Here is a 20,522-nt window from a genome sequence, read left to right as displayed (position 1 = left end):
ATTGTACACAGGAGACAATAAAAAATAAAGCAGTCAGCTCAACTCACGACTAATACAGCTTTTAATTATAATCCATCTATGTTAAGCTGTGGGCCTATTAACAAGAATAGCTCACAAACAGCAAAGGTCATACACTTGTTAAACTTTCAACGATATCAGCTATGTAGTAATATTCACTTTAAAATGCCAGCATTGGACGAATGTGAAGCATTGATGTTGTTTATAAAGTAGGGCTGACAGTTCAAAGTGAATCTCACTACAGCGTATTGTTTAAATGAACGGTTTATCACCAGCTTTAAACAACATGACTAGTGAATTAAACCGCTCTGACGCACATAATCTCTGAAGGGCTAATGGTTTGTGAGAATCTCTTGAATGTTGACAATTATTATCTTACTCATACGAGGAATAAAGCTTTTAAAATCGTGTATTCTGTATACACATAAATCAGTTGATAGCAGGGAGCTAGGCTTCAAATCCTAGGATATTTTCAAGAAAAAATATTTCTTCAAGAGTATCTTATTTCTTTTTTCTTATTTATTTCTTCAAGAATTTTTCAAGACGGATAATCCAATGTCTAAATAACTTATTTTATAAATTGGATCACCTTTCCAAGATGTATGTACTGGTACATGGAGAAGCTCTCAAAATCCAAGGATTTTTCATTTGAATCGTAAATTTCTTAGTAGTGAGGATCCATTTCTCAAGTATAAGTTTCCATTTAATAAGCTAAGTTCATAACAATAATGATTCATGTTCTAAAGAAAAGATCTGAGACTTGATTTTGATTTGAAAGCAGGCTGATGTACGCATCAAATGAAGACCACACAATTGAATGAAAGAATAGTTCAATATTATATCACAATTTCTACTCAACTTTTCAGGAATGCCTGCGAAACTGTATGATGAGGACATTAATTTACAGAAAAATTTTAATATAATTTTCAAGTAAAAAGTAAATTTACTTTTATTTCTAAGTGATCTGCGCATCAGCGCCATCAGCCTATCTTATCTTACTTCAGATTTAGTTTATTTATTTTAAAATCAGTTCCCAGTGGTTGTAACCAAAGTCAAATTCACAAAATAAATTGTTTATCCTTTGATCGTTATCAATTATTCTATTACTCAAAAATATCATACCGATGAAGGCTTTAATTTCAAAGTCTGAAAACATTATTCAACGAAAATTACGTACACAATTTATGGAAGATTCTTGGATCTCTATATTTGTTTCATGTTTTATCTTTTGGTTTTGGGTTATTGGGACTTGTTGCATTGATTCGCAAAAATGTCATATCACTATCATCATCCTTCATTGTACCTCTTGTTTGTGGATAATCCCAACGGTTATTAGACTATATATTGATAATGAAACGTTCCAACTACTTTATAATACTTGTATGCTCAATGTGTGTAATGAGGGCAACTCTTTCTCTCCAAAACATTCTCCCTTTCTCTTCCCCTTCCTTCCATCATTACCACCTCTCCATCACAGTGCGTCACCAACTCCTCTCATTTGCGCAATTTGAAAGTCCTCAATCAAACCACATCTTCCCATCTCATCACCACAGCATTCAATCGGTTGAAACAAGTGTGCTTAATGACAATCGCTTCATTAATGATTAATTATTGCTAACATTTCCCGGTTGATTCAGCTTGACGCACCATCAGAGAACGTGTGATAGTTCGAAAGAAACTTTCAACACATTGAAACAATCTGTCAGTTATAACAGAACGTGTGCACTATAATCATCGATTTATTAACTCGTACTTCTTACAATTTGATCTTAATTTCATGATACTTGATTGAGGAGAGCTGATGGAACTGACTTTGGATATTAAGCATTGATTTCAGGTAAGATTTTCAATTTTAAACTAAATTGTTGTGATTTTAACTTCAATAAATTCAAATAACTAGGAAATTCTTATCCAAAGAGAAACCTCGAAAGCTATATTCATGATGATATCGACTTTAATAAATTTATAATTAATATAAAAAATAGTTTGTTAATAAAACCAATGCATGAATGATAGTAGCCTACTGTAATTAACATAAGTCTACTGGAATGCAAGCCTTATTAATCGTATATACTTGTAAAATATCAATTTAATTATATTATCAATGAATTCGTTGTCATATAGGAGTAGAATTTAGACTAGTTATTTCTTATGAACTGCCAAATTGAACCAGAGTGTAGCGGTTTCCTGATAGCAGGAAGAACAAATTTCAATAAAACTTATGTTGATTTATACTTGAGTAAACTTATAAATAAATTGGATAATAGTTTACTATAGACTGCCTTGTTAAACAATAATCTAGCTGTTTTCTGATGTTTGGAAGCTCGACACTTCAATATTTCAATAAGTAATCTTATATAAGTTAAAGCAATCAATCAATAATGTTATTCAATTCATCACAAGATACACAAAAGAGCTAATACAACATAATACCCTTGAATTAAAAAATTCTAAAAGGTCAATTGTCGTAACAGGAAACTTAAAAATCTTCATTTCAATCATTAAATTCTCTCCGATTCAATTAACTATTAGATTTGAACTTATTAAAAAAAATCATTGTCTTTGTTCCTCTGTTGTGTTATTGTGGAGCTCCATAATGGATGGAAAAAATGTTGAATATTACAAAAAAAAAAAAAACACGAAAAAAAATCAGTCCAGGGCTCAAATCTTCATTATCTTAAATAGTAACTAAAATTGACAATATCAGCATAATTTCATTCATTATAGAATGAGAAATTAATATTTTCAGACATCAAAATTACTCACTAGATCACTACTTATAACAGGGAGCTTCACAACATGATTTTTATTAGTGACTAGCTGCAGGTAACCCGTGATACGCACGGATCTAATTAAAAACTTGGCCTACTGAAATTTTAAAGAATTTACAACAGGCCTATAACTATCCCCAGTAAATTAAGAATATATATGCAAATTTTCAAGTTAATCAGTCCAGTAGTTCAGACATGATGATGCGTCATTCGTGAATTTCCTATCGCGTACCTATAGAAACCAATTCTTTCCTTTAACATAATTATTATACATTACTTTCTTATTTTTAATTAAATTACAAGCTTTTCTCAAATGGAAACACTGAAAGATCATTAGGCGTACTTTTTAGACTAACAGTTACGTGCAGAAGATTCACATCTTTATTCCACTGTAGATTCTTTTAGAAGTAAATAAGTATAAGAAAATAATAAATTATATTTTAGTCGTTGAGAAAGTATATTTTCAATGATTAAATAATAAATTTATTAGTAAATTCCTATCAGATTTGTGATTTATACAGAAAAATTGGAAATGGAAGATACTTACAAATCACTACTTCCGACTGTAAATTGTACATTAGATCTGGCATCATCGTCTTCATGATCGAGTTTCTCACTCTCAGATGAGTCGGCCAGCTCTCTGTCCTTCCACAGTGGGTCATGGCCTCTATCTGCAACATAACAACGCAACTGAAAATGCTTAACCAACTCAACTAAACAACATAACTCAACAGTCAATTCTTGTCCTTCAATGTGTTAAAGTTAAGCTAAACAATATTTGAAGAACGATTACTAAACAATAATTGAAAAACGATTAACAGAAACCATAAGTTTACATCGATAATATATTATAAAATTTAATTGTAGAGTTTCTATTGATATTGTGGAGTTACATGATAAAAGAAAATATATTAATCAAATCATTATATTTATTGTCATTAAATGAATAGAAATTAATATATAAACCATGGTCCTGAAAAAAGATTAACAGAAACCGTAAGTTTACATCAATTATATATTATACAGAATTTCTATAGATTGAATTGAGTTTATTTCGCCGCATTATTCTTGAGATATTGTGATAAAAGAAAACGCTATTAATTAAATCATTCTATTTATTATCATCATTAAATGAATAGAAATAAATTAGGAACAAAATGGAACTGAAAATTCCTTTTAGTGTTTGCAGATATAAAATTGACCATCTTTAGATAATTCCCAAATGCAGTATTCAATCAATTAGCAGTTGATTTTTAATTATATGAATTCTAGCATTTTTAAACAAATAGTGATAATATATTGACTGTAATGAACAATAGTTATCAGTACAGAGATTTATTATTTATCAAAAATTTTTCGCTTTGATAATGCTGTAGCCTATTTCAACTTATGACTTCTTTATTCCTATTCGTTTTTATGAATTATTTATCATGATAAATATTTATGAAATTCGAATCTGAGGCCACAATAAATCCCTATCCAATTCAGTTTTGTCTGAAATCTTCAAATAATGGTAAACCTTTATTTGTATTTTTCTAAATGTATTATAACGTCTTAGCGCACACTGAAAATAACAATACAAATAAATAACAAATGCATTAATTTATTTTTGAGTGAAAATACGATATTCATCTTTCATTAATCTTGTTTTGGAGTGTTTCTGTTTGTTTTATTTTTTGAACAAGAGCTATTATTGTATTTTATTTGATCTTTTCTTGTGAAATAAAAAAACATTCTATTCTATTTCTTTTCTTTTTTATCTGAAATCATGAATTTATATGTTATTTCTGTTTCAGGAATTCATAAAGGGAAAATCATTGATATGCAAACATATGCGAGTGTCATTCATCAGGAATGGAAAGAATTTAAAGAGCCGTACAGCGAATTGATACTAATTTGAATTCAATGCCTTTCTACGATGAGAGAAAAACTCTTATACTACGTATTTTAATATGAATTCACCTACTATTGCATATATTATATTCGTCTATAGGTGTCACGTGGGATAATCAGTTAATCTATTCTCTATTCTATCTAAAGACAAGTACAAACTATTTTGAATCTAAATTGAAGGATAGCTGCCTAAACCTTAACATAAATCCTCTGAATCTAATCACTTTCAACTGAACTATTTTTAGATTACATAGATTACAGTAATTCTGAAGTAAAAAAATATATATTCAGAATAGCCTAATGCATTGCAGCCGTTCCACGTCATAAGTAATGATTACTGATTATTCAAAACACCAGAGCAAGTCGTCATTATGAATAATTTTCTCACTAAAGAATTAGTGTAATTTATTGGCTAGTGAAAAATTATTCATCTTAATGATGAGAAAAAACCCTTAATTTAAGCGGATTTAACATAACTCCATAATTCTTTGTGAAATAAAGACATTTTGTGTTCTTTTCTTTCTTCCCATTCCCATTTCTAGCGGTCTTGAATTTATGGATGATTTTTTCCAGATTCCAAGTCTAGGCTTACGTAAGTCTAGGCTTAAGTAAAGTCTATTTGAGTCTAGGCTGACTTATTAGCATAATAAATTGCAGTATTAAAAAGTGAAAAATATATTAAACAGTGATACACGGTTGGTTGGAAGATACAGAGGTAAGTTAATCATTGTCTAATAAGAAGCTCTATTCCTCGTTTTCTCAAATTTATAGTTGACTTTCTCAAGCGGATTCAGATATTCAAGTAAGTATGAATGATGATGACTACTGAGGTAAGTTAGGAGTTGCATAAGAAACTCATAATCATTTATAATTGAGAATGATATTGTATGTATCATTGTATAAATAAATAAATAAATAAGGTAAGTTACAAGTTGAATAAGTTGAGGTAGAACCCAAAAAAGAATGATAAATAAGCTTATGTTTTCTTTTCTACTTGAATAACTATTGTAGCAAAACTCAAGTTTCAATAACTATTATGAGTCCTTAAGCATTGGAACTTAAGGCATTTTACTCAAGTACAAATTAACAAAATATTGTTCCTATTTCATTATGAAAAAAATCTACTAACTCATTTGTGAGTTTTTGTACTTTTCCCCAAATGATGGAGGATGATGGATTTTGTACTTATTTTTTTCTAATGATGTACAAACAAACTCATGTTCGGAAATACACTAACCAACAGAAATAAAATCGATTTATACAACATGAAAACTCTATTTTTCATGAACTGCACATGCAAAGGAATAAGCTACTAATAGGTTACCAAAAATAAAAATATGAATGGAAACAAGCAAAACACACACGTTTTTAGTTTGAAAACATTTAATGACAACACACAAAAATAAAACACGAACACACACATAGCATGCAAAAGATTAATGTCATAATTTATTTTAATGTATAGGAATTCAAAATTTGAAATGAATGAATAGTGGTGATGAAAACTAACAGAATATACTATGAATGAAATAATAGACAAACAACAGGAAAACAAAAAACAAGAAATGGTATCCCATAACCAACAATATTCTACATGATCTTATTATGAAGGTGAATGAAAATTGGTGAATGGAACATTAAAACGGGAATTTTGATAAATAAAATAGATTTTTCAAGAAACTAATCTCATAACCATATAATTTGAAACTTAAAATATAAGGCTAAAACTATTTTTCATCAAGAACCTTTTTTTCAATCGTCAGGTATCAGTTTGAAAAGTAATATCAGAAATGCTTTTAATTAAATTGTAAATGGAGACAGAATATGCTGAATATCAATTGAATATTCAGAATATTCAACTAGCCGTCTAATGCATAAACATAAACAAATATTTTAGTAGTGTATACGTTATGAGATTCAAGGGATATTGAAGAGAAAAATCCTGATGAAATACTATAATATTCTACACCTCCACTGTCTTTAAGACGATATCGAATCGCATATAATTGGATTAATGAAAATTACTTTGCTTGTTTTCCATTTACCTGAAATACAAACTGGTATTACATTGATGAGGGTGTTTCCCTCATGAGATACAGGTTTGTGCGTGGGTAATGGCAAGAGAGATGAGTAGACCCACAACTTTATGATTTACTGCCATACTTTTCCATAAGAAAAACTCCATTTTAATGTGCCACCTTCTAGTGCAATTTATAAAAACTGATAAATGAAATTATGATAAATAAATCAGTTGGAAACAAAGTCATGCAAAATCTCTAAAAGATGATAAATAGAACAATAGAAAAACGATTCCATAAAATATACAAATAAACATCAACCCAATAATTATAAGAAAAAGTGAAAAATATAATATTTAAAAAAAATATATAATCAATAAATAATTTTCAGGAGAAGTTGATGTAGTTTCAATATAATTTTACTTCAGAGACATTTGATAATTTATTGACTTTGAACAATTAAATCACGTGATTTTTGTAGAAAATGTTATTTATCTGTTTAGTAATTACTTCTATTATCGTTCATCAAAACGTCAGACCTTTGGCTTACTTAGAATCTTCAGTTAGTAAGTCATTGGTTCTGTTCAGAAATTTAAAAACAATTTTTTCCAGAAATTGATTTCTTATATAAACAATAATTGAAGTTAGTTTTGAAAATATTTGAGACTTGATCAGATCCTCTCAAGATCTACGGTTTCCTTCATCAAATTCGTGTATTTTTAATGTGGTATCAAATAAAATATTCGAAAATTGATTGTCTTTCATTATTTGATGACAACATCCATTTTCCCCAAATGGTAATACATAAATTTCACAAACACGGAGTCTGCGACAGAACATGTTTTGATTTTAGAAATATCGACTGCAAAAGTCTTAAACTGAGGTTGGTTTGAAACTGAAAAATCAGGCCCAGTAAATTTATTTCAATTATTATCTTGTTAGCAGTTGAAAAATATTGCAGCTCAATATAAATAGAGATTCGGGTATCTTATTTTTTTCGGAAAGCAATACTTTCCTTACCTATGGTAATAGGGCAAGGAAAGTAAAATGTGTGGATGATAGTGATAGTAATAAGTGATCAGTAATAGTTATCAGAAGGTTTTAGAATGATATTAATTCATGAATATCCAAGTCATATAAAATATTTCAATAGTTTTTTAGTAACGCTGAGCTGTTAACTATAAGTGATTAAATTTGTAATTGAGACATTGCTAGCTTTATATTGTATTTGTGTTGGTTCACTGGGTAAAATTAATTAATTAGGCATTTGAAATAATCGTTGTGCCCATCACTTAGAATAGCCAAATTTTATTCAATCATTAGCAGAACCAAATGTATAGTTAGGTACTTTACATGATGTAAAATATGTGATAATATACTAGGTAGGTTCAGTTGTTACAACCAGAAGTTATTCCATGATCTCCATTACCCCGTGATAATGAAGTCATAATATTGATTACAATCGAATGGATAAATTAAAATAGAATTTGGTTTATAAATTAAAAATTGATTGAGAAATTAAGATATTGGAAAGGAACCATAATTGAATTTATTATCTTAGTGTCATGTCATTATAATCTTGTAAATACACCAAAAGTAACTACATAGAAATGATAATAAAATCAATCACAATTTATCCAACTAAATACAATATGCATGTACTAACAGTAGTTACAAATCAATAAATTTAATATTCACCACTAGAGTTCAAATGAATAAATAAAAATAATAAGAAAACATGACTCACTAAAAACAAAAATTGTATAATCACTAACCTAATTAAGAGATGTGATAAAGTATGTGTATCTAGATTATTAAGTACAATTTTATTGATACCGTAATAATATTAATCAACTAAATAAAACATTGGAGATTATTTACTTTTTACTACATGATATTTCCAGTGTAAATGTGATTTATCTATTCAATTCAATCATTCAGAATTATACAAATTACAGAAAAGTAACACAGGCCAACTTACGCCCAAAACGGTTCCAATTCCAATTTATACAACAGTCGAAATGTAGCTAGAGGCTATGTGTGTCACTTCAAACTTCTTCAATTACAAAAATGTGACTGTATAGTAATGCCACATCATATTTTTGTGTTTTATTCCTTCCAGGTGGAATATTAAAATATTTTCAATTCATTAATATTGTATTTCAATAAGCTTACAACATAATTAATAGAGCAATCTTCTCTCAATTAGAATGTAAAATGATAAAACTGCTCTAGAAGCAAATTCAACAGAGCATTTTCTCAATTCTTATATAATTATAAATTTTGCTCAAAGACAAATAATATATACTATACTAAGATTGTTGAAAGAGTCAATGGTTAATAATTATCATCATTCAAATTAATGAAAAAAAATATGATATGCACATTAAATTGTTTTGAATCCAGGTTGGAATAGATATTTGGGTGAGCCCCATGTTTCTTTCCTTCATATTGTATTCTTTAACTGATCCAATACGAAAATAAATTTGTGAGAATAAAAATAAAAAATAGCAGCAGAGTTAAATATGTATAGTGATCCCATAACTTGCTGGTAGGCCTAGGCCCACTCCAACGTTCAAACCATAGTCATACCAGAGTAATGTCAAAACTAAAAAAAAGTACCATAAATTCTCAACGACTCTACATAGAAATCAAAATTATTCTTCTATAAATAATAACAGGAGAGAGTAATATTGACGAAGTAATATAGGAACTCTAATTTGATGTCTTTAACCATTAATTTTTGTCAATAAAGAATTAAAAAATTGAACAGAATCATTTTCTAGTGAAGCTAAATCAGATTCCATAGACAATAAGAATATTCTATGTCTTGTTTTAAAACTATTTGCAAGTTTCACTGATAAGAGATTATTCAAGAAAAGATAAAAACGTTCAAGAGACGAACAAGTTGAAGATAGGAATAGTTGCCACTAGGGTACGAGTTTATACTCAATTTTATGGTTATTTTGAATAATCTACAACCAGTTTTCTCTCAACTTTGCTCAATCTGATATTCGTTTAAATGTATAAGATCATGAAGAACCCCATCACAACCAAAATTGTTGTTGCATGTATAAAAATATATAATATACTACAAGCTCTACCACTTAATTTATTTTGAATCAACAACCAGTATTTAAAGCACATAACCCTCATAATAAATTAAAGCTTAGCTTGAAATAATATATAAATTGCAGTATATTAATACAGCGATAATATAAATTCAGCATTCTATGCATATATTCATTTATTTATAAATAAGAAATTATTTTATCACGCACCATAATTTAATGTATGACACCCACAAAATTAAGGAAAAACTGAGACTCATATTAATGATATCATCCAGCAATTAAAGTTAAATAATTCTATTCATTTTTACAGTGATTATTCTCTTATAATTAACGGCACGAATCCAGTCCTGTCACAAACCATACTGCTCTCTCCTTGCTTGCACAAATTCTCAGCACAATTTAGCAGCAAATCCATCCATGTAATTTCCAAAAGTGTCTATTCGGAGTTTTGATGAGATTCTGGAGTCTTAGATGAAGAATATAATGTTGTATTTCGGCTGGTTTGGACTATTTTCATGCCGTTAGCTATAAGAGTGAGTCATCTAAAAAATGAAATAAAATTTCCAGTAAATAAACGAGATATTAGAATTAAATGTGTGGAATTAATAATGTATAAGATTTGAGAAATATCGATATTCTTCAAGATAAGTGTTCAGAATGAAATAGAATGTTCAGTAACCAAACACGATCTTAAAAAACGAGTAATTCATTGATACCCACATTTGCTTGTATGGTAATTGAGGTTATTTATTTCAAAGCTTGACAAATTAATATCAAATGACATTCTTTCTGACACTCTTTCAAATGACATTCATTCATTCTCTCTTCATGAATGTTCTAGATTTATAAATAATATAACATTTTTAGGAACAAAACGAGATTTTGAAAATTTGTGTAAATTGTATTTATTAATTTCAATATGTGAGGAATATTAATAGATACGGTACTGATTGTAATGGGATTAATAAATAATCAAATGTTTGTAACTAAAACTGATGAGGGACCCCATACGATACGGGATTGCTCTAACACGACGTATATGAACGAAGATTATGTTAACACAGTATAATAAGATGGATAACTTTGGTTGAAGATATCATTTTTTCTATGAACTGGAATAGCCACGAATAATTCACGTCTTTCTTATCTTTGTTCAAAAAGATAACCGCTCAAGTATATAACAATAACTTTATGAGTGATACATAAACGCTAGATTACTAGTAATGTAGAATACTCTCATAAATGAAATAATTATTACGAGGTAATGATAACAAGCCAACTACAATGACTTTTATTATTATAAAACTTTAGGATAGTTCAATCAATGAAACTTGCAAATCGTTTTATTAGAAATATGTTGGAAATCGTATTATTGAAAAATAGTTTTCCCCAAGATTCTGATCACGTCTTATAATTATTCAAGACCAAATACGTATTTGAATTGAATAAAGAGTGCGCGGTAGAAGTCGGCCAAAACAGTCGGGCCATCAATTCAGTCCCATTTAATCAATGTAAAAACAATCAAATATTTTTGGAACACATCACGTCTACAGTTTTCATTGAAAAACTTCATTGAATGAATGTAACATAACAGTTACTTTCTCAAATTTCTAAAATTCCTTCAAAAATATTATATTTTATTTTTGCTTTACAAACTGAATTATTTTAAAAGTTAAAAAAGTGAAAAGCAATATTGCCCTGAAGAATTTAATTATCTTTTCAATGAGATATAGACGTGAATTTCTGTCCACAAATAAGGACGCCATGTGTTCCGAAGGGATCAAAATATCAAGCCGACTGCTACCACGCACTCTTAAATAAATATATAATAGAAAATATATAATTATATCATCGCATGTTGACACTGGTCTTCTGATCTTCATCTATACTCATGTTTTAAATCAGAACCAATAGGCAGTGTCAACATGCGGAATAAATGCTTTCATTGCATGGTAATCTATCACCAAATAATTTTTGTAATGTGTGTACAATAGAGATATTCTATTCTAATATGTGATAATATCACATATATTATTACCACCATTTGTTAGTTGATTATTTTGTGATAAATGTTGAATTGTTCTACAATAAATATGACGAATAAAAGTCAGTAATAGATTAAATGATAACTAGAATAGAGCAAAAAAGTGATTGCAGTATATCTTATCGGTGATATGATTCTACGACAAATGTTCTAAATTTTAGAACTAGAAACAGTTTAGAATAAAAGAAGAAGTGAAAAACAGTTCTATGATACAGAATACACATGAGTGCAAAATTATACAGCAAAGGAATACAGATAACACAAACAATTATTTAAATGTTCTATGATGTTCATGATTCTATAATGAATGTACAATGATATGTGATATGCTTCTATGATAAGGAATGAACCATGATCATGTAATAACACAGAAAATTACATATGCCAAATTACAAACTAAACAAAAAAACAGAAAATGCAAAGAAGTAACTAAAATCTATTCAATGATCTATGATGTTCATGATCTTTTAATCATGATTTATAGTACCTATTTGGTAAGTGGTATATGATATTTTTTAAATTATTTAAAGAGTGATATGCTATTTTGTCAGCTAAGAGTGTTAACCAATTAACTCAAGGTCACTGAATTTCAGAGGAGAACAAACATTTGATGAGAAAGTCGTATTATGTAGAATGTAGACGTCTTAATGTAGAGAGGAAGAATCATTGACTAAAAATAACCATACAATTACTTTTTATAAATAATTAAGAATGTTCATGTGTATGATAAGTTATGTTCAATCTAATAGAATCTATAATAATTAAGTTATTAACATTTTGTTATTAACTTTGGTGTAAACCCAGCTTAGTTTCAACAGACGGTTTGAATGATCACAATATTAGCTGGTTAACACTCTTAACTGATGAAATTATTTTGTCATCTGTATTCAATAATAACATTTGGTGATCAGTGTCTAGATAAGAGATGAATGCCAAAATTACAAGTGAAAGAAAAACTTGAAACACAAATAATAGTGATTTCAATATTTCTTATTCTATCATATGAATATGCTCTATGTACTGTATGACAAGTGATATGAGTTCATGACAGAAATGATCATGCAATGCAATGTTTTATAAATTATCATGCAATGTTCTATAATACAATTATTATAAATGAATGACAAAATCACAAACAAAAAAAATAAAACACAAAGATTGGTTTCAATGTTTTATGATGTCTATAATTCTATAATGACTGTTCTATGACAAGTGATATGATTATGATAAAAATGATTCATGATTATTGAATGTTTTATGATAAAGATTACAAATAAATATGTTAAATATTACAAACCACAGAAAACACAAAAAGTGATAACAATGATGAAATTTGTTGAATAGGAATTGATATTATGGAATTTCTCCACAATTGAAAAAACAGTTTCATTTTTGTCACGTCCACATTTTGGTTTTCATGTTGGTTTCAACACGAAACTGAGTCCTGTTTACAAATGTAATGAATGTATATTGTGAATAAACTAAACTGATATGATATACTGGTGAATAAACTGATCTAATAATAATGAGATAGTGAATGGACTTGACAAGAATAAAACAGCATTTTTTCAATTATAACAATGAAGTTAGTGAATATTCTGTAATGAATGGTTTGTGAACTGTGGTTTTCAATTTACACATGATTTATGAATGTAGTCATGCTTAAAATGTATTAAGTATTTTATGAAGTGTGTCATGATTGTTAATGACAGTTTCATGATTATGAATACACAATGCTCATGTTTGTATATGTAAAAGTTACACACAACAAAAAACACAGATAACACAAAGAAGAAGTGATTCCATTCTGGTTTTAGTAGCTCTGAAGAGGGATAGAACAGATAATGCAGGTGTGTCTGCGAGGGAGAGATTAGACACTAACTACACATGTCACACACGAGAAGAGCAGGCGAGCCACCAGCGTCGCTAGAGATAGAGAGATAGAGAGAGAAGTCGATCAATCGGAATGGTACTCGTCGTCAGTGAGTTGAGTAGAGTGAGAGGGACTAAGAATGCGCTTACCTGTTGACGGCGAATAGGAGCTGGCATCGTCGTCCAAATCGTCCTGACTATTCATTCGTCCTGTGCACAAAATTCATAATGAATAGAAAATTAAGCCAAAACATTCATTCAATACATCTGTGATGATAGTCATCATCGATAGTAAAGAACAGAAGAATTTCAAGATGGAACCATTACATCTATGTAGAAGACATTTAATATTAATTTATCATGTACACAAAAAGGATATTACACTGAATAGAAAACATGAAGCATGAAATAGAAGACATTGAATCAATCTGACACATCCAATATATTATTATCATTCTGACAATAAATTTATTCACCCTGTGAAACAAACAGTACCTAGTGGTAATCAATGGAACGTTAAGCTAGAGTGAAAAAAATTAATTGATTGGAATAGCCCGAGACTGTTTCTCTCTTGAATTTTAACTAAACAATTTGCCCAAGAATGACATCCATTTCACTTTTCCGTTCAAAAAAGTGAGACTACAGAAACACCTCAGTATTCAATAAGACGCACCCATTGCAAACAAAAAAACATAGTTGATACAAAATTAGACATAAAACTTTCGGTTCGATTTAACACAACTAACTGGATACAATACAACATAAAACAAGCTCAATTCAATAATCAACCACTGGATACATACAAAAAACAAACAATATAACACACCAAATTGATACAATAATCTTTAAAACACAATATTGATACATAAGAATTCACATCACACAGAACAATACGCTTGATACACTACAACTCTTGCAATACAAGACAACTCACTCATTTTAATACAACAGCACTTGAATCAAGTGATTCTACATACAAACTGGAACGACTTGTGTTGTGTATTAGTTTGAGAGACTTGAGTTGTATTGCTTTGTGTCAAGCTCGTTTTGTTATACTGGATTGCAATGTTGTAATAATGTGCCATATATAAGATGAGTACATACTTATGCGCCACGAACACGTGCATCTCGCTTTTCATCAACTGATTTTAAGGTAAGTCTGTATTTGTACAGGAACAGTAAGAAACAGATATAATGGGATAATGGAGACATATTCTATAGCGTAATGTAGTATATCATGTTATGTTATGTATTTGAAGGGCGGATTCAAGGATCCAAAGGTTCAAAGAACCTCACACGTCAACCGAAGCTTATTGTGTGTCTCAAGTATGTTAGTACTATATCAAGAATGATATGCTGTGATTGAGTGATTTTTGTTCCATCAACTACTTGGTGTCAACTGAATCGAGTGTGTTGTGCTGTATTGTTTGATCAATTGCGTTTTATTGTATTATTGTGATTTTATTCTACAGTGTATGACGTTTAACTTTACATTGGAAGTGTTATATTGTCTTACATTTGGACTGTTGTATAAATTTGAATTGGAACCTTTAATAAATTTTTTTTTCAGTAAAATTTAGTTTTTAGTGAAATTTGACAATATCTTTGTTTTCTTATTATGAATTGGAACCGTTTTGGTCGTAAGCCTGTGGTACTCTTCTGAAAGTTGTGTGATTCTGAATGATTAAATAAATAGAATAAAATAAAGGATAACCTTTGATCTTTGAAGGATAGTCTTTGTCTTCCATTGTATCTATTGCGTTCTTTTGCACTGCAATAAATTGTATTGCGTTCTTTTGTATTCCAATAAATTTTATTACATACAATTATTAGTAAAAGTAAATTCGTATGGCTTTTGTTGGTGGGGAGTCCCTTGCGGGAAGGTCCCACCGCCTGAATACATAATTTAAGCCGTCAATGGGCCTTACATACGATTATTGACTGAATACAACAAATTCGAACAACACACCCAATCAATAAATTATATATAAAAATGGAAAAGAGAAGAGTAAAATACAAACCTTTGAGTCCTAATCCTCTGCCGTTGGCTGCGTTTCTGTAGAGAACTGATTGGCGTACAGCCATGAAGACTATTTGAAGACCATTGAAGACTATAAAAAAATAAAAGATTTCGGTGACAAGTTTGCTAGAGAAATAGTAGGTGAAGGGAAGGAAATTTGGCACTTACTTTCTTGTCCAGCGAAGAATTTTATTTTTTATGGCCTTCAATATTTAACTTCCTGAGTCTTAAAAACTTCCTGAAATATTTGAAGACATTTACGGGTAAGGTCTCATAGGATAATTCTCTTTGAATACGCTTGATCAGAAGAGGGGAGTTCATGAATATCAAATACTTGATTGCTACAACCACTGATTCATTGAGATTACAGGGAACTAGTTTTAGTTGTCACATTATCAATCTTTAATATTAGGTATCTTTTTATGCCTAGTCCACACTCCTGCCAAATCAACTGGCCAAGCTGGTAAGCTTGGCCACGTTGGTCGTGCCATCCACACGGCAATGTGACCATTTGTGGATACTCGGCTGGCCCTCGCTCGACTCGATAAAAATCAAAGCGAAGGCCAATGAAAGCGAGCGCTGGCAAAGCAGCCACCCACTCATCACTCGTCATTTGTACGCACTTGGCGAGAGTGTGGATGCGGTATTAGTAGATCTGTAGTTTTCCTGACATTGATGATGACACAATCAATATTGAACTACTAAACCAGTAATTTGTAACAAAACGGTGTAAAAGCTAGAATTAGTTAAACGGTGTAAACTAGAATTATTCAATACTTATGTGTGATGTTGATGTTAGCGTCAATTTAGAGTTGTTTTATCCATGATTTTCATTCTCAACAATATTACTGACACTACTACGCAAAAAGAATGAATAAGTTATATTAATTCAAAATTACTTGAGATCGAAGAACTGGATAAACATTCTCAGAATCAAGTGAAAATGATCAATTTCCAATAATTAACAAATTAAAACAAGGAACAGCCTAATGTCAAAGTTTTGAAGGACAAATTAAAAATATAATAAATTTATTGAAAAGAAGGGCCTACATCAATCTTTAGATAAGGAACTCTGAAGAAAAGTATTAGAAGAATATCATTCATTGCACATCAAACTTCCTTCATTTACACATTCAAACTCATTTTATTCTTACTTACCCCTTATTTTCAAAGTTCTTTGCTGGCAGTTATCATTATCACCCTCATCTTATCATTCATCATTCAGATGAGACTGCATGCTCTCATCATCTTCATTGATAACACCTCTCCTTCATCACTTCATATATTAATTTTCACCATCAAATCTATTAAGGAATGTTATAGAAGTAGTTTTCTAAGTTTTTTTTCTTTTCAAACATTAGTTTTAGTATATTTTTTTGTTTTGATTTTACTGTATACTGTATTTATTGTTGTGTTAAGGAAACATATTTGGGTCATCACCTGTTGTTTCCGATGTGATATTGTGAATAAATAAATAAATATGTTTTATAATAAGTTTATTATTTGTACATTGATCGGAAAAGGAGAGTTTGATGTTGATTTTGAATCCACAGGCAGCTAACTATAATGGGGACAAGATTTCGCATGAAAAGTGATAATTGAATGAGAGTGTACAGCACACCACTGACCTTGCTTCGACAATACTGCGATCAACATCGTCAATTGTCTTTCCATGTGTTGACACGAAAGCACCCACCAGACTCGATCTTTTCTTCCTCAACTTCTCGCACTATAACAACAAAAATAAGAACCCTGTTGAATAAACAACTAAAAATAAATAAAAAAGGAATCATTTTATATTGTTTACTTGATAATTTATTATTACGTTGAGCAGTTAGAAACTCAATGCCTATTCCTAAATACATGGCAACTGATAACGGATAAGAGGAAATGTTTCTAAGATAATATAAGAGGAAACAACAAGGTATAATAATAAGATGAAGAGAAAATCGTATTCGTAGAAAACAGTTCATCTTTAGCAGAAGAAACTTTTACTTGAAATGTTTCAAGTTCTTTATGTACGAATGTCAGAGATTCATAATAAATGTAGATCAATTGTTGTGTAGAAATGATGAACTTGGCTCTACTGCAATTTAAGGCTGTGCGAGCGGCTAAAAAAACTTTCTACTGGTGATAATTTTCAAAGTTTTTCGAATTGTATACTATGAAGTCATTAAAATAAAAAATATTTGAAGACATTTACGGGTAAGGTCTCATAGGATAATTCTCTTTGAATACGCTTGATCAGAAGAGGGGAGTTCATGAATATCAAATACTTGAAATTGCTACAACCACTGATTCATTGAGATTACAGGGAACTAGTTTTAGTAGTCACGTCAATCTCTAATATTAGGTATCTTCTTATGCCACACTCCCGCCAAGTCAACTCGCCAAGCTGGTAAGCTTGGCCACGTTGGTCGTGCCATCCACACGGCAATGTGACCATTTGTGGATACTCGGCTGGCCACTCGCCTACGCTTGGCTGGCCCTCGCTCGACTCGATAAAAATCAAAGCGAAGGCCAGTGAAAGCGAGAGCTGGCAAAGCAGCCACCCACTCATCACTCGTCATTTGTACGCACTTGGCGAGAGTGTGGATGCGGCATTAGTAGATCTGTAGTTTTCCTGACATTGATGATGACACAATCAATATTGAACTACTAAACCAGTAATTTGTAACAAAACGGTGTAAAAACTAGAATTAGTTAAACGGTGTAAACTAGAATTATTCAATACTTATGTGTGATGTTGATGTTAGCGTCAATTTAGAGTTGTTTTATTCATGATTTTCATTCTCAACAATATTACTGACACTACTACGCAAAAAGAATGAATAAGTTATATTAATTCAAAATTACTTGAGATCGAAGAACTGGATAAACATTCTCAGAATCAAGTGAAAATGATCAATTTCCAATAATTAACAAATTAAAACAAGGAACAGCCTAATGTCAAAGTTTTGAAGGACAAATATCAATTAAAAATATAATAAATTTATTGAAAAGAAGGGCCTACATCAATCTTTAGGTAAGGAACTCTGAAGAAAAGTATTAGAAGAATATCATTCATTGCACATCAAACTTCCTTCATTTGCACATTCAAACTCATTTTATTCTTACTTACCCCTTATTTTCAAAGTTCTTTGCTGGCAGTTATCATTATCACCCTCATCTTATCATTCATCATTCAGATGAGACTGCATGCTCTCTCATCATCTTCATTGATAACACCTCTCCTTCATCACTTCATATATTAATTTTCACCATCAAATCTATTAAGGAATGTTTTAGAAGTAGTTTTCTAAGTTTTTTTTCTTTTCAAACATTAGTTTTAGTATATTTTTTTGTTTTGATTTTACTGTATACTGTACTTATTGTTGTGTTAAGGAAACATATTTGGGTCATTACCTGTTGTTTCCGATGTGATATTGTGAATAAATAAATAAATATGTTTTATAATAAGTTTATTATTTGTACATTGATCGGAAAAGGAGAGTTTGATGTTGATTTTGAATCCACAGGCAGCTAACTATAATGGGGACAAGATTTCGCATGAAAAGTGATAATTGAATGAGAGTGTACAGCACACCACTGACCTTGCTTCGACAATACTGCGATCAACATCGTCAATTGTCTTTCCATGTGTTGACACGAAAGCACCCACCAGACTCGATCTTTTCTTCCTCAACTTCTCGCACTATAACAACAAAAATAAGAACCCTGTTGAATAAACAACTAAAAATAAATAAAAAAGGAATCATTTTATATTGTTTACTTGATAATTTATTATTACGTTGAGCAGTTAGAAACTCAATGCCTATTCCTAAATACATGGCAACTGATAACGGATAAGAGGAAATGTTTCTAAGATAATATAAGAGGAAACAACAAGGTATAATAATAAGATGAAGAGAAAATAGTGTTTGTGGAGAACAGTTAATCTTTAGCAAAAGAAACAATCACTTTAAATGTTTCAAGTTCTTTTTGTACAAATGTCAGAGATTCATAATAAATGTAGATCAATTGTTGTGTAGAAATGATGAACTTGGCTCTACTGCAATTTAAGGCTGTGCGAGCGGCTAAAAAAAACTTTCTACTGGTGATAATTTTCAAAGTTTTTCGAATTGTATACTATGAAGTCATTAAAATAAAAAATATTTCAGGATTGTTTTCCGATTATTAATAAATTGGATTTAATTTGCCATAGTGAGGTTCACGTTATAATGTCAGTGGAGAAAGATAGAGGAACAACGTTGCCGATCTTCTGTCTTCTATAGACAGTAGCTGATACAGGTTAATTGATGTAATATTAACTTTTCATTCTCGTTTAAAATAATCAATTATATATTATTACGCGAGAAGTTATATTTTTAAATAATTTCATAATGAATTTTCATAATTAAGATGAAATATTTTTTAAATTAATTATTAATTCTACATTGTTAAAAGACGATCTGGCAACAGAGCAAAACGAGAAAGAGATAGCGCTATCCACTTTGTTGAATGATAGACGAGGATAGCAATACCATTACTAATCAAACACGGCCATTATAACGTGGACCTCACTATAGCACACTGATCATAAATTTCTATGATTTTATAAAATGAAATTCAACTTTTCAAACTATAACACTCTTCAGAAATACCGCACTCAAGATTTGAAACAATATTAAATTAATTCTGTGTGACTGATCCCATCTCCTACTAAATTTGAAATTGAATGAAAGTTAGTCTACATCATTTAATTTATTTACAAAAGGACAACATCAAATCAATGATTGTAAGAGAATCGACAGGATAAACCCATAACTGCTT

The 20,522-nt window shown here is 30.1% G+C and overlaps 1 protein-coding gene across 1 annotated transcript in view; it reads right to left on the bottom strand.

Annotated features, from left to right (window-relative positions):
- LOC111054020 (stromal interaction molecule homolog) overlaps positions 1-20,522 on the bottom strand; it is a 70,732-nt gene that overhangs the window by 10,603 nt on the left and 39,607 nt on the right. Inside the window, exons 9-13 of the mRNA XM_039439483.1 lie at positions 19,297-19,404; positions 17,325-17,439; positions 15,712-15,801; positions 13,841-13,900; positions 3,337-3,460 (exon numbers count right to left, since the gene is read on the bottom strand). Coding sequence (XP_039295417.1) covers positions 3,337-3,460; positions 13,841-13,900; positions 15,712-15,801; positions 17,325-17,439; positions 19,297-19,404 — 497 coding nt within the window. The remainder of the gene's footprint in view (positions 1-3,336; positions 3,461-13,840; positions 13,901-15,711; positions 15,802-17,324; positions 17,440-19,296; positions 19,405-20,522) is intronic.

Source organism: Nilaparvata lugens, chromosome 12 (genome assembly GCF_014356525.2).
Source record: "Nilaparvata lugens isolate BPH chromosome 12, ASM1435652v1, whole genome shotgun sequence".
Taxonomy (NCBI): domain Eukaryota; kingdom Metazoa; phylum Arthropoda; class Insecta; order Hemiptera; family Delphacidae; genus Nilaparvata; species Nilaparvata lugens.
The sequence above is the reverse complement of the archived record's forward strand: the minus strand, read 5'-3'. Positions and strand labels throughout refer to the sequence as shown.